Source organism: Citrus clementina, unplaced genomic scaffold, assembly GCF_000493195.1.
Source record: "Citrus clementina cultivar Clemenules unplaced genomic scaffold, Citrus_clementina_v1.0 scaffold_4, whole genome shotgun sequence".
NCBI classification, from domain to species: Eukaryota; Viridiplantae; Streptophyta; class Magnoliopsida; order Sapindales; family Rutaceae; genus Citrus; species Citrus x clementina.
Window position 1 is genome coordinate 22,584,322 of NW_006262274.1, and position 11,970 is coordinate 22,596,291.

At 36.1% G+C, this 11,970-nt stretch overlaps 2 protein-coding genes across 8 annotated transcripts; both read left to right on the top strand.

Annotated features, from left to right (window-relative positions):
- The first annotated feature begins 217 nt into the window (after window positions 1–217).
- On the top strand, window positions 218–3,724 carry LOC18044064 (1,4-dihydroxy-2-naphthoyl-CoA synthase, peroxisomal). 3 transcript variants are annotated; one of them, XR_002905882.1, is made up of 10 exons: window positions 218–627; window positions 762–884; window positions 1,439–1,540; window positions 1,841–1,879; window positions 2,125–2,223; window positions 2,438–2,485; window positions 2,595–2,690; window positions 2,806–2,928; window positions 3,088–3,257; window positions 3,394–3,724. XR_002905882.1 is itself a non-coding variant. In XM_006438294.2 (9 exons), the coding sequence occupies exons 1-9, from the start codon at window positions 379–381 to the stop codon at window positions 3,202–3,204; spliced, it is 996 nt and encodes a 331-aa protein (XP_006438357.1). In that variant the 5' UTR covers window positions 218–378; the 3' UTR covers window positions 3,205–3,723. The 3 variants fall into 3 exon arrangements, 2 of the variants coding, with proteins under 2 accessions (XP_006438357.1, XP_006438350.2); XM_006438294.2 differs by having other exon boundaries at window positions 3,088–3,723; XM_006438287.2 differs by having other exon boundaries at window positions 566–652; window positions 3,088–3,723.
- Window positions 3,725–4,572: 848 nt separating this feature from the next.
- Window positions 4,573–11,747, top strand: LOC18044065 (phosphatidylinositol 3-kinase, root isoform). Of its 5 annotated transcripts, XM_006438300.2 has the most exons (18): window positions 4,573–4,886; window positions 5,166–5,277; window positions 5,389–5,485; window positions 5,579–5,737; window positions 5,848–6,057; window positions 6,696–6,874; window positions 7,005–7,152; window positions 7,407–7,502; window positions 7,721–7,856; window positions 7,988–8,109; window positions 8,475–8,666; window positions 8,799–8,969; window positions 9,169–9,306; window positions 9,842–9,996; window positions 10,621–10,764; window positions 10,966–11,113; window positions 11,199–11,353; window positions 11,542–11,747. In XM_006438300.2, exons 1-17 carry the CDS (start codon window positions 4,775–4,777, stop codon window positions 11,334–11,336), a joined length of 2,457 nt encoding a protein of 818 aa, XP_006438363.1. In that variant the 5' UTR covers window positions 4,573–4,774; the 3' UTR covers window positions 11,337–11,353; window positions 11,542–11,747. The 5 variants fall into 5 exon arrangements, with proteins under 5 accessions (XP_006438363.1, XP_006438361.1, XP_024041387.1 ...); XM_006438298.2 differs by having other exon boundaries at window positions 11,199–11,747; XM_024185618.1 differs by having other exon boundaries at window positions 4,849–4,886; window positions 5,111–5,277; window positions 11,199–11,747.
- Window positions 11,748–11,970: the final 223 nt, after the last annotated feature.

An 11,970-nucleotide genomic window follows, 5' to 3' on the forward strand; every position in this document is an offset into this window, starting at 1 on the left:
ATAAAAAAATTTTCCGCCTGTTTTTTTTTTGTTGATTTCGAAATAACAAAGAATCACTTGTAATAAATTTTAAGCATAATGGACAATGGCAAACATAATAATACAGTAGTTTCGCTTCACGCTTCCACCAAACGCACCGTTTCAGTCATCACTCAAAGTTAACGGTTCATGTACGTGCGCGAACACAACCGTTAGGTCCGCCTTATCTTATCTAAAGGCTGCACTCTTTAAGTCAAAATAACGATATTTGTCTCTTACATGTTCAAAAGGATCCCTCTGTACCATTTGAAAGCTTAAATATTCAAATTAAATTTTGCATGCAAATCTATTAAAGCATTAGTCAGAGTGAAGAGCTTCTCACTGACCTTCCAAACTCCAATGGCGCCGCAAATTGATTCCGCGAGGAGAAGAATGACCGCTGTTGCCAACCATCTTGTTCCGGTCATCAGTTCGGATTCGAATAGCGGTTTCATCGGGTTAAATAATGCCTCGATGAATGATAGCTATCACCGGATACACGGTGAAGTGCCAAGCCACGATGTCGTTTGGAGAATTGCATGTGATGAGTCTGGCACGGAATTCACCGACATTATTTATGAAAAAGCTGTCGGTGAAGGTATTGCCAAGGCAAGTTACTACTAATACTACTAAGGTAGTCCATTAGTTACTTGAGACTTAACGCGTATGCAGTCGCAGAAAATTTTGCTTATCAATTAATTTCACTTTTTTTTTTAATTTTTGGGGTTGATTGTGTAATTTAGATTACGATTAATAGGCCGGACAGAAGAAACGCGTTTCGGCCACATACAGTTAAGGAGCTCATTCGCGCGTTTAATGATGCTAGAGATGATAGTTCCGTGGGAGTCATTATTCTTACCGGGAAGGTATATATATAGATATAGATGCAGGACATGTGCTCCCAGATTTCCATGGCCTGCAATTCTTTTATTGTTTGCTATCCTTGAATTTATTCACATGAAATCTTCGCTTATGATCCATAATGCATTTTTATTGTTTAGGGGTTAGGGCCACCTGCCTACATTAGTCTCCAAACATACCTCTGCATCATTTTTTTTTTTCACCTAGTAGGTGCGATGTCCATGCTCATAGTTAATGCTGAAAGGTCTCTATTTATTTTTTTTGTCTTTATCCTTGATTCCTTTGTATTTTTGCATGAATGGTTCGTCTATTACTCTGTATAGACTTAGATGAATTTTTCCTTACGATAACATTTTCAAATGCTTACACCAGAAAATGAATGCCTTTGGAAATTGGAACTATTGGCCCTCTCCTTATTTGACAAGTAAACTTTTGAGTTTTTTTTATACGCCTTCCAGATATCAATGAGCGCATAGTACGGAATGACATTCTACTTTTAAATATTTTTTTATGGATGGTTTGTATTGACATCTTTTTTATTTGCAACATGTTGTTGTAGGGAACTGAGGCATTTTGTAGTGGTGGTGACCAAGCATTGAGAACCAGAGATGGTTATGCCGATTATGAAAATTTTGGCCGCCTTAATGTCTTAGATTTGCAGGTACTGTGTTTACAGTGTACCCCTGAAAGGCTTACTTATAGGAACATGTGCTTGCTACCTATAAAACCTTATTCTGAACCAAAATTTGGTGGAAGCTTTCCCTTGGACTCTTTTCCTTTGCTGGCCCTTACTCATCATTCCTATTTGAATGTTATTGCAATGCCAAATGATTAGTAATATTCAGCCTTTCCGCAGTTATTTGTGATTGATCTCCACTGGAACCATCTTCAGCTGCATATGCATATATACTTGTGCTCTTAATTGTTCATTTATATTACTTCATCTCTTATCTTGATGCAGGTTCAGATTCGGCGTCTTCCCAAACCAGTAATCGCAATGGTACACCTTCCTTAATTCTGCATGTAGATGATCTCATGGATTCTCTGTTGGAAGGTCGTGTGTGAATAAAAGATGTTGGAAATAATGCTTAAATTGGTAGAGCATTGAACTCTAAGTAGTCTGAAGATACATGTGCTTTGGTTTACAGTTTCCTTGACAGAGACTCAAGTCTATAAGAGTATGATTGGTTTAAAATTGTTTATTCATTTTGCTTGGTGTACGTCTTATCATCTATTCCAAACCAGGTTGCAGGTTATGCTGTTGGAGGAGGACATGTGCTGCACATGGTTTGTGATCTTACTATTGCAGCAGATAACGCAATTTTTGGGCAAACTGGTCCTAAGGTGCTTATCTATCTCTCTTACCTGATACCTCATTCTCTTGGTGTTTATTTTTTTTTTTTTAACTTGAAACGGTGTGCCAGAATTGATCGAACATATCAAGGTTTGCAGGAAACTGGTCACTAGCAATGCCATATTTTTCTATTTATGAGTTCCTGGTTAACTGCTCTTTATAATATTCCTATTTCAAACACTCATCTTTCTGTGCGTAAGGCAGGTTGGAAGCTTTGATGCAGGTTATGGAAGCTCCATCATGTCACGTTTGGTAAGCACCGTACAACAATGTCTTTGGTATGCTTGATACTTTACTACCTTCCATATCTTTTAGTATTCACTTCTGGGAAAGGCAATACAAGTGATTCTTGATTTCACAGGTGGGGCCTAAAAAAGCACGTGAAATGTGGTTTTTAGCAAGGTTTTACACTGCTGAGGAGGCAGAGAAAATGGGACTTGTGAACACTGTTGTACCAGTGAGTTTGTTTGTAGCGTACCTCATGTCCTTAACAAAATGCCAAGCTCACTAGAATCCTCTTGCTTTCCCTCTTTTCCCCTTGCTGTCACTTTTCTGGTTTTCCTATTTTTCAGCTAGAGAAGTTAGAGCAAGAAACAATTAAATGGAGTCGAGAGATCCTAAGAAACAGTCCGACTGCTATTAGAGTGCTCAAATCAGCTCTCAATGCAGTTGATGATGGCCATGCTGGACTCCAGGTATGTTCAGTTCATAAATAAGTATAGTGTCTTCATGGTTTGCAATCTATTGACGGTTGTAGAACCCGTGAATGATGTCCGAATCACACTTTATGAAGAAAATTGCAATGCATGTATACTAAACTGCATTGCTTATTTGCTTTTTTATTCTGCATGTAGACACTTGGCGGAGATGCCACCCTCATATTTTATGGCACCGAGGAAGGTAGTGAAGGGAAGACAGCATTTGTGGAACGCAGACGCCCAGACTTCTTGAAATTTCCTCGACGACCTTAGCGCTTGCTGTCTCTTAGCTTAATTTTAACCAACAACATAAACTTTTCCGGCAGGTGCTGCTTCTGTGACCAATCTCTCTTCTTCAAGATCAAAAAATAATGGAGGGGGATAATTTGAGATAAAACGTTGTATTTGTATTTTATTTGTGGGATGCAGACCTGATTCTTCTTGTTAGTTGCACGTTTTCAGTTGTCAAAGAGACCAACCAACCTCTGAATAAAAGATTTTAGAAACTTTAGTTCGGCTAAGAGCTTCAATTTGACATGTGAGATCAATCCAACCCCTATCCTGACGAGCTTACAGTGCTTTCAATTCATGGCTTCTATCAACACCAACAGTATGAACAAATTTTGATTGCTCAGAGTCAGAGCCATCATTAGCAATTTATGCTGCATTTACTTTTTGGATTAGAGTGGGAATCCTGAGGAGTGGGAATCCTTGGATTAAGAGTGTGGAGTGGGAGTGGAAATAGGGTATTTACTTAAATTAAATGAAAGTATAGATTGTCAATCAGAATTCCAATTACTTGTTTACTTTGTCTTGGATTGGGAGTAAATTATTTTAAATTATAATTTTATCCTTATGTACAGAATTATAATTTGTAATTAAAAAATTAATAAAAAACATATTTAGAAAATAAAATAAATATTTTATTATATTTATAAATTAGTAATAATTACTAATATTCTTAATTATGTAAATCATAATTTTTTATTAATTTTAATTTAAATTATGTGAATAAAAATTATTAATAATAGCAACACAAATGAAATATTATTATTGATAATATAGTACAAAATTAATATTTTTTAGAATAAAATATTTATTATTATTAATTAAATAAATAATTAATATTTATTAAAATTAATGTTTAATATTATTAATTTAAATATAATATTTATTTATTTTATTAAATTTAATAAAATAAATATGATATAATTATTATTTTTAATAAATATGATATTATTTATTTATTTTAATTTTAATTTTAATTATAAGGATAAAATAGGAAGCGGGGGGAGTGGGAATCCCACTGTCCACTCTAAAATTGAGTGAGATCCACGAATTTCCATTCTCACTCCTCTTTTTTTAAGATAAGTAAATATTAAAGTGGGAAAAATCTACACTCCACACTCCTACTCCAACAAAAAAAACACTACCTTTGTGAAAGTGAGATCGTGGCATTTCGCCCTTGATTAATTTACTCGTATCAAGAAGACAGATCAGATCAGTCAAGTAGTCAACGAATTTGTAGGACTAGGCCCAACTCTACAGGCCAACGTGGCACTTCTATTTAAATCTCCACCTGCATTCCTCCTTTCCCTGCACTATAAATACCAGATCGTCTCATCAAAAATAAATAAATAAATAAACACCAGTTCATCCAATTTTTTATTGTTTTTGGAAAATAATGCAATACCGGTTCATCTTCATCGTCTGAGTTTGTGTGTTTTCCACGCCAACTCGCCTGAAACTTTAGCGCGATTATCAACACTCTTAACATTTAACAATCCATTAGAGAAACCCTAGATTATGATAATTCGCAGCTCGTGAAAGCCAAAAAGAAGCGATGAGCGGAAACGAGTTCAGATTCTTCTTGTCTTGCGACATCAATCTTCCTGTAAAATTTCGCGTCGACAGATTGGAAGGAACTTTGCCTTCCATAAAGTCCCCCAATTCAGGTATCACTTTTAGTTTCCGCTTAATTAGACTAAAATAAGCTCTTTAACTTCTTTTATTGGCTTAATTTTTTGCACTAGCGCAACGTTGCTACGAAATTGTCTCAATTAAGCCTTGAGCGGACTATTAGTGCAATTTTTGGAGTAATTAGTGACGAATACTCTTTTTTGTGCAATTTTTGGAGTAATTAGTGACGAATACTCTTTTTTTATTTTTTTGAATTGAGGACTTTTACGTGAGGTGGCAATTTTCTAATAATGCTGTAATGTTTGACACTGAAGTCAATGATCGTTCTGGAATTAATTCCACCACAGAGGAGAGAAGACCGGAGCTATATGTTGAGTGTGCATTGTACATTGATGGTGCGCCATTTGGCCTTCCAATGAGAACGAGGTTTAACAACTTATGATTTCTTTCATACTTGAATTTTAAGTTTTCGTAGGCAATTAATAAAGAAGAATTGGTGCAATATTCCCATATATTAATCTTTCTTTTTGGTACAAGGTTGGAATCTATGGGACCAATGTATTGCTGGAATGAGCCTATTACATTGAGTACTAAATATCGGGACTTAACTGCACATTCACAACTTGCTTTAACTGTGAGTTAGCAATTGCAGTTATTTGCTCTAACGGTGACACTTTTCAAAACCTAGGAGCTGAGAAATTATTTGTCCTTCATGACCTAAATTCAGGTTTGGGATGTTTCATGTGGGAAAGATGAGAGATTGGTTGGCGGGACTACCATACTTCTCTTTAATAGCAAAATGCAACTCAAAACTGGGAAGCAAAAACTTAGGCTTTGGCCGGGGAAAGAGGCTGATGGATCATTGCCTACCTCTACGCCTGGAAAGGTTCCCAATTGTCAATCAATAAAGAAGTTTATTATGTTAAAGGTTTCACCTTAATTTTTTTTATTGACATTGCTGGTTTGCTGATCCATACGCTGTTTCACCCTCAATAGGTCCCTAAGAATGAGCGGGGGGAGTTGGAGCGTTTGGAAAAGCTTATAAATAAGTATGAAAGGGAACAGATTCAGCGTGTTGATTGGCTAGACCGTCTCACATTCAAAGCTTTGGAGAAAATCAAAGAGCAAGAAAACTTTCGAAATGGCAATTCTTATTTATACCTGGTTGTTGATTTTGGTAGGTTAGAACACCGAGTTGTCTTTCAGGTAGTCACCATCTGCAATCATACAATTTTTTTTTGGTTCGTATAGCAGCATAAGTTTGATTTTCTTTGCTAATATTTTTTCTTCTCTATTTACTGGGTTTTTGTTTGCTCCTGAAATCTTATATGGTCATTATACGAGTTAACTATGAAACTCAACAAACGGTGTGTGGTCTTGGCAGGTTGCTGTTGAAATTTACTTGTTTTCTTTCTTCATGTAGGAGTTATACTATGGATCTGAGTTCTTTCGTAGTGATTCTTTCCCCTCACGACTTAATAAGTTGGCTATTTATGTATAAAATATTTCAATGGAAGTGCAGACCAAAAACCATCTATAATAGTGATATGAATTCATGTCTTGGGCTGACCTGATGTATCTAGTCATTTTTTGTAGCTTAACTCAGTTTAAGTATCATGGGTGATTGTTGGATCTCTGCTAGTTCAAAAGTTGGATTCCGATGCTGGATAAAAAAAAATGATCTTTATCTTTTCATTTGGTCTCGGCTCATTATGTTAGATGTTTATTTTGACTATGTTGATAGGAATTGTTAGTTATGCACAAATTAGGGTAATTCAAATTAATTTCATGTTGCTGACCAAAATATTATTTGTGGTGTCAATTTTCTTTTGTTTTACATGTAGGATTCGGGAGCAAATTTCTTATTACCAGCTCCTATAACTTCAACCAATGAACTTGTAATTGTGTGGGACCCAGAAGTGGGAAAGATAAATCCCTCTGAGCACAAGCAACTAAAGCTGGCGAGGAGTTTAACCCGTGGCATTATTGACAGGGACCTTAAACCAAGCAATGCTGAACGGAAGTAAGCTTAGGATTCTTTAACAAAGTGTTTTCTCTGTGCGTGTGTGTATATTGTTATTGTTCTATTCTTTTGATTGATTGGTTTTTTAGGCTTGAGAACTATATCATTATGCCTACTTCTTGATTTTAAGGTCAATACAACGAATTCTAAAATATCCACCGACAAGGACTTTGAGTGGAGATGAAAAACAGCTCCTTTGGAAATTCCGATTCTCATTAATGTCTGAGAAGAGGGCTCTTACAAAGTTTCTCCGAAGTGTCGAATGGAGTGATGTTCAGGTCCATAGTCTGTTCTTGTTTTTCTTATAACTATTAGCTTATGGTCCTATTAATTGGGATTTAGCATAACAACTCATTAGTAGATCTATTTTCTAAGTTTAACCTGAAGCGATGCTTGTGATAGTTGTTTTACATTTTCATTTTTGATAAGCCATCTTTTTGTGGTTGAATTGTCTTGCTTAATCTAATTTATACTTAATATTGTTGCTCAATAATTGTTATTTCTGAAGATTGGTATGCTAGTGCAATTGCAGGAAGCAAAGCAAGCACTAGAACTCATGGGTAGGTGGGAAATGATTGATGTCTGTGATGCATTGGAGCTTCTTTCTCCTGTCTTTGAAAGTGAAGAGGTAGGTTTATTCTAAAGATAAATTTGGTGTTTTTGCTGCTTCCTTTATTTTAATGTATGCAAAAAATTGCTTTATATAGCTCTGGGATCTTTATTTGGGAAGAAGTTAGTTAAGGGTGAATAGTTACTCCTGCAAAACCATTTTTTATGTCCTCTATAGAAAGAATTGCTCTATCATAAAAGATTGAATAATGTTTGATTGTAATCCCTTTTCAACAGGTTCGTGCTTATGCTGTTTGTATTCTGGAAAGAGCTGATGATGATGAACTCCAGTGTTACTTACTGCAACTGGTTCAGGCTCTTCGGTTTGAGCGCTCTGATAAATCTCGCCTTTCTCAGTTTCTTGTACAGCGGTGTAGGCACTTTACGAGCTTCAATATTTTGTGTGTGTGTGTGTGCACATGCACGCATGCATTCGTCTTTACATCGTTTAGGTTGCATTTTATCTATTGTTCAATTAATCTGATAGTTTCTGAACTTTTACAGCATCACACAATATTGAGTTGGCTAGCTTTCTCCGGTGGTATGTTTCTGTGGAGTTTCATGATCCTGTACATGCCAAACGGTTTTATTCTACACATGAGATATTGGAAGAAAGTATGATGAAGGTTTGATTTCTTAATTATTTATTGCTTAAACAGTTGTATATTGTGGTATACATTGATGCCAAAGACTTTTACCGGATGTGTGTCTTTTCATCCGAATTTCAAAGATAAATTTCAACTCTTTAGAAAACTTTGGCATTTGATATTTTTCTTGTTTTTCTATTTGCTCTTTAAAAACTATTGAGATCCTTGGACAATCTTGAAGGAAATGGGTGTTTGTTTACTTATGTTTTTCTTTTGTTGCATTTCTGTCCCACAATTACGGCTAGCATCTAGACTCATCTGGATGGCGGAATCATATAAATAAAAATATGATTGGTATTGAATTTTAATTCTACAGTTTAGTGATCACATCTTCCGTGTAACAGTTGACACCTGGTGTGGATGGAGAAGATGGATATAAATTGTGGCAGAGCTTGGTGCGTCAGACTGAACTGACTGCTCAATTGTGTTCTATAATGAGAGATGTTGGAAATGTACGAGGCAATACCCAGAAGAAAATTGAAAAACTTAGACAGCTTCTTTCTGGTCTCCTTAGTGAACTTACTTATTTTGAAGAGGTAGTTTCTTATTTGAACTTTCTTGTCAATTAAGCACTTAATAATTATTTAAGGCTAAATTTTTCTCTTAAGTTGTCTGTTCATTTCTAATACTAAAGTGGCTTTTCCATTTTCCTTATGTTGTCTTTTCAGCCAATACGATCACCATTGGCTCCAAACATTCTCATCACTGGGATTGTGCCATCAGAGTCATCTATATTCAAAAGTGCATTGCATCCTTTGCGTTTGACTTTTAGAACGGCTAGTGGTGGAACTTGCAAGATGATTTTTAAGAAGGGTGATGATATTCGTCAAGATCAATTGGTAAATTGTTACATTTCTCTACTGCCTAGAACAAAATCAACAACCATCCTTACACTTTTTCCTTCCCCTTCTCCTTTCATTCTCCCATCCCTTTCTCCTTTCATTTTTTTATTCCCTCCAAAGAAAGTGTTTATCTATGTTGCACAGAAGGTGGTAAATCTTTGAAATTGGTCATATCCTCCATGTGTGGTTGCTATAGGTGGTACAAATGGTGTCACTCATGGATCGTTTGCTCAAGCTGGAAAATCTTGACTTGCACTTAACTCCATATAATGTGCTTGCAACTGGACAAGACGAGGGCTTGTTGGAGTTCATACCATCTCGTTCTTTAGCACAGGTATTATGTCATTTGAATGATGGCTTCCTTGATTGGAAAAGTGCATTACTGCATACAATTTCTGTTCTTTTTTTTTGCATAAATGATCGATTGACAAATCATTACAAACATTATTGTAGCGTGATAAATCAATGTAAATACAAAGTGGGGCCTTTGCATGAGAACCCAATTGAAATCTTTAGTCAGTCTATTAATATTTGTTGTGCTGTTGATCTGCTGAGATCAGTAAAATTTTAATAGAATTTTTGTTGTTTTGTGGTTTATGGAAAGAGAGCATCTTTAAGTTCTATCATGAGGATAGTCAATGTGAAATGAGTTATTGAATGTGCTGTAAAGCTGATCCATAACCATATTCAATATTTTGCATTCATTTTCTCCTATTCCTTACTTACTGGTTTTGCTTTCAGGAATTTTAGTCTATTTTTCCTGTTCCAATCTATTGTCACAATTGCAGTCATAGTAATGAACAGGATAACTTTATCTAGTTTTTGAAATATACAGAAATGATTAGTTAGCCATTTGTTTCCGCATCCAGATTCTCTCCGAGCATCGTAGCATTATAAGCTATTTGCAGAAGTTTCATCCTGATGAGCACGGACCTTTTGGGATTACAGCTACCTGTCTGGAAACATTTATAAAAAGCTGTGCTGGCTACTCTGTTATCACATATATACTGGGCATCGGAGACAGGTAAAATTTGGATTTGTTTGTTGCTGTTATCTAAATTTCTGCATACCATGTTTATTAGCAATTATATTTTACATTTTCACGGGGAAGTGGGGATGCAATGAAGGCCAAAGTTCTTAAATTTTGGACACATATGAGCCATGCTATTCTTCTTCTCATTATTATTATTATTATTATTATTATTATTATCATTTGATTATTGAGGACAGAAGCATATCTGAACTTCATTCCTCTAGGCTATGGGTGACACTGAATGAATCAAATAAAAAACTTTCGTTAGTAGTTTCTGAAATGTCTCCTTTTTCTTCTAAGCAAAATGTGTACATATGTGGTTGTTTACATCTCTTTGTAACTAAACTTGCCTAATTTTAGGTATTTTAGTCAGTAGTATCTGTCAATTTAGCCTATACTATGCACAATGTTGCGATTCATGGATGTCAAATGTTGTGTCTAAGCTCTTATGTCCCCAGACTGTCACATTCTTATTTGAGGGATTAGTATCTGCTTCATGTCACATTCCCATTTTAGGGATGATTTTCTGCTTTATGTGGTGTCTGGTTTTCTAATTCCCTATTGCATAGGGCTTTCTCTGAATTTTTCAAGCTGAACTGAATTTCTGAAAGGCAGGCACCTAGACAACCTTCTTCTTAGGGATGATGGGCGTCTTTTCCATGTGGATTTTGGTTATATTCTTGGGCGAGATCCCAAGCCATTTCCCCCTCCAATGAAGCTGTGCAAAGAAATGGTTGAGGCTATGGGAGGAGCGGAAAGGTTTCCCCCCCCCCCCCCCTCTCTCTCTCTCTCTCTCTCTGTGTCTAAAAGATAACTTCTCTTTTAAGTCCTTTTTTCTGGATAATACTTCTATGTGCGTGTGTGTGTGTGTGTGTCTCTCTCTCTCTCTCTCTTTGCGCGCGCGCGCGTATGTATGCTCATTAATTGACATTTCATAAGTGGCTTACTCGTTCCTTGCAGCCAATACTATACAAGGTTCAAGTCCTACTGTTGTGAAGCATACAACATCCTCCGAAAATCTAGTAACCTTATTTTAAATCTGTTTCATCTGATGGCGGGTTCAAACATTCCTGACATAGCTTCTGATCCTGAGAAAGGCATCCTTAAGGTATCCACTTTTTCATTTGTAATCCATGTTTACACATCTTTGTGTTTTTATATGACTGGGATTTGTGTTGGTGCTCCTTCAATAGCTTCAAGAGAAGTTTCGGTTGGACTTGGACGATGAGGCCTGTGTACACTTCTTCCAGGATCTTATCAATGAGAGTGTTAGCGCTTTGTTCCCTCAAATGGTTGAGACCATACATCGGTGGGCTCAATACTGGCGCTGATCTCAGAACCAAATTAGGTGTTTAGTTTAAGCTTTTTTTGCACAGCCTGATAATGTTGGGTTCTGTTCTTTAGATGTGCTGTTTCTGTTTGGATTTTCACTTGTCATCCGGAAACAGCTCTATTCTACATGACATACATGAATGCATGCATTCTGGTTTTTTTCTTTCTCCTCATGTCATATTGACGGTATTCTCCTCATTTCAGATTGACAGTGAGTATGAAGGATAGAAGACACCTTCGGTAGAACAGAACATTAACAATGTTGTAAAATGTTTGTATATAATAATTCTTGGCTGTATCATTTGATCTGTATTCCGATAAACTTTTAGCTAATAACAATTATCTCAGCATCGCCAGACTCAATTTTTTTTTTAAATAATTTACAGTTTCATAGAAGCTAATTTCACATATACATGTGCGACGTTATTGTTTCCTTAGCTCTTTGTCTAGCAGCCAGCTTGCATTTTCAGTCTCATATTTAATTTTATGGAAACACCAGCTCAAAAACAATGCTGAACGGCCCCTGAACAGTTGGAGATTTTGCGATTTCAAAATCTCGACAGTCAAGAAAAGCCCAAACAGTGGAAAAATGTTGGTTCTGAGATGCTGTTAGTGGCCCTATTAATAGATTTA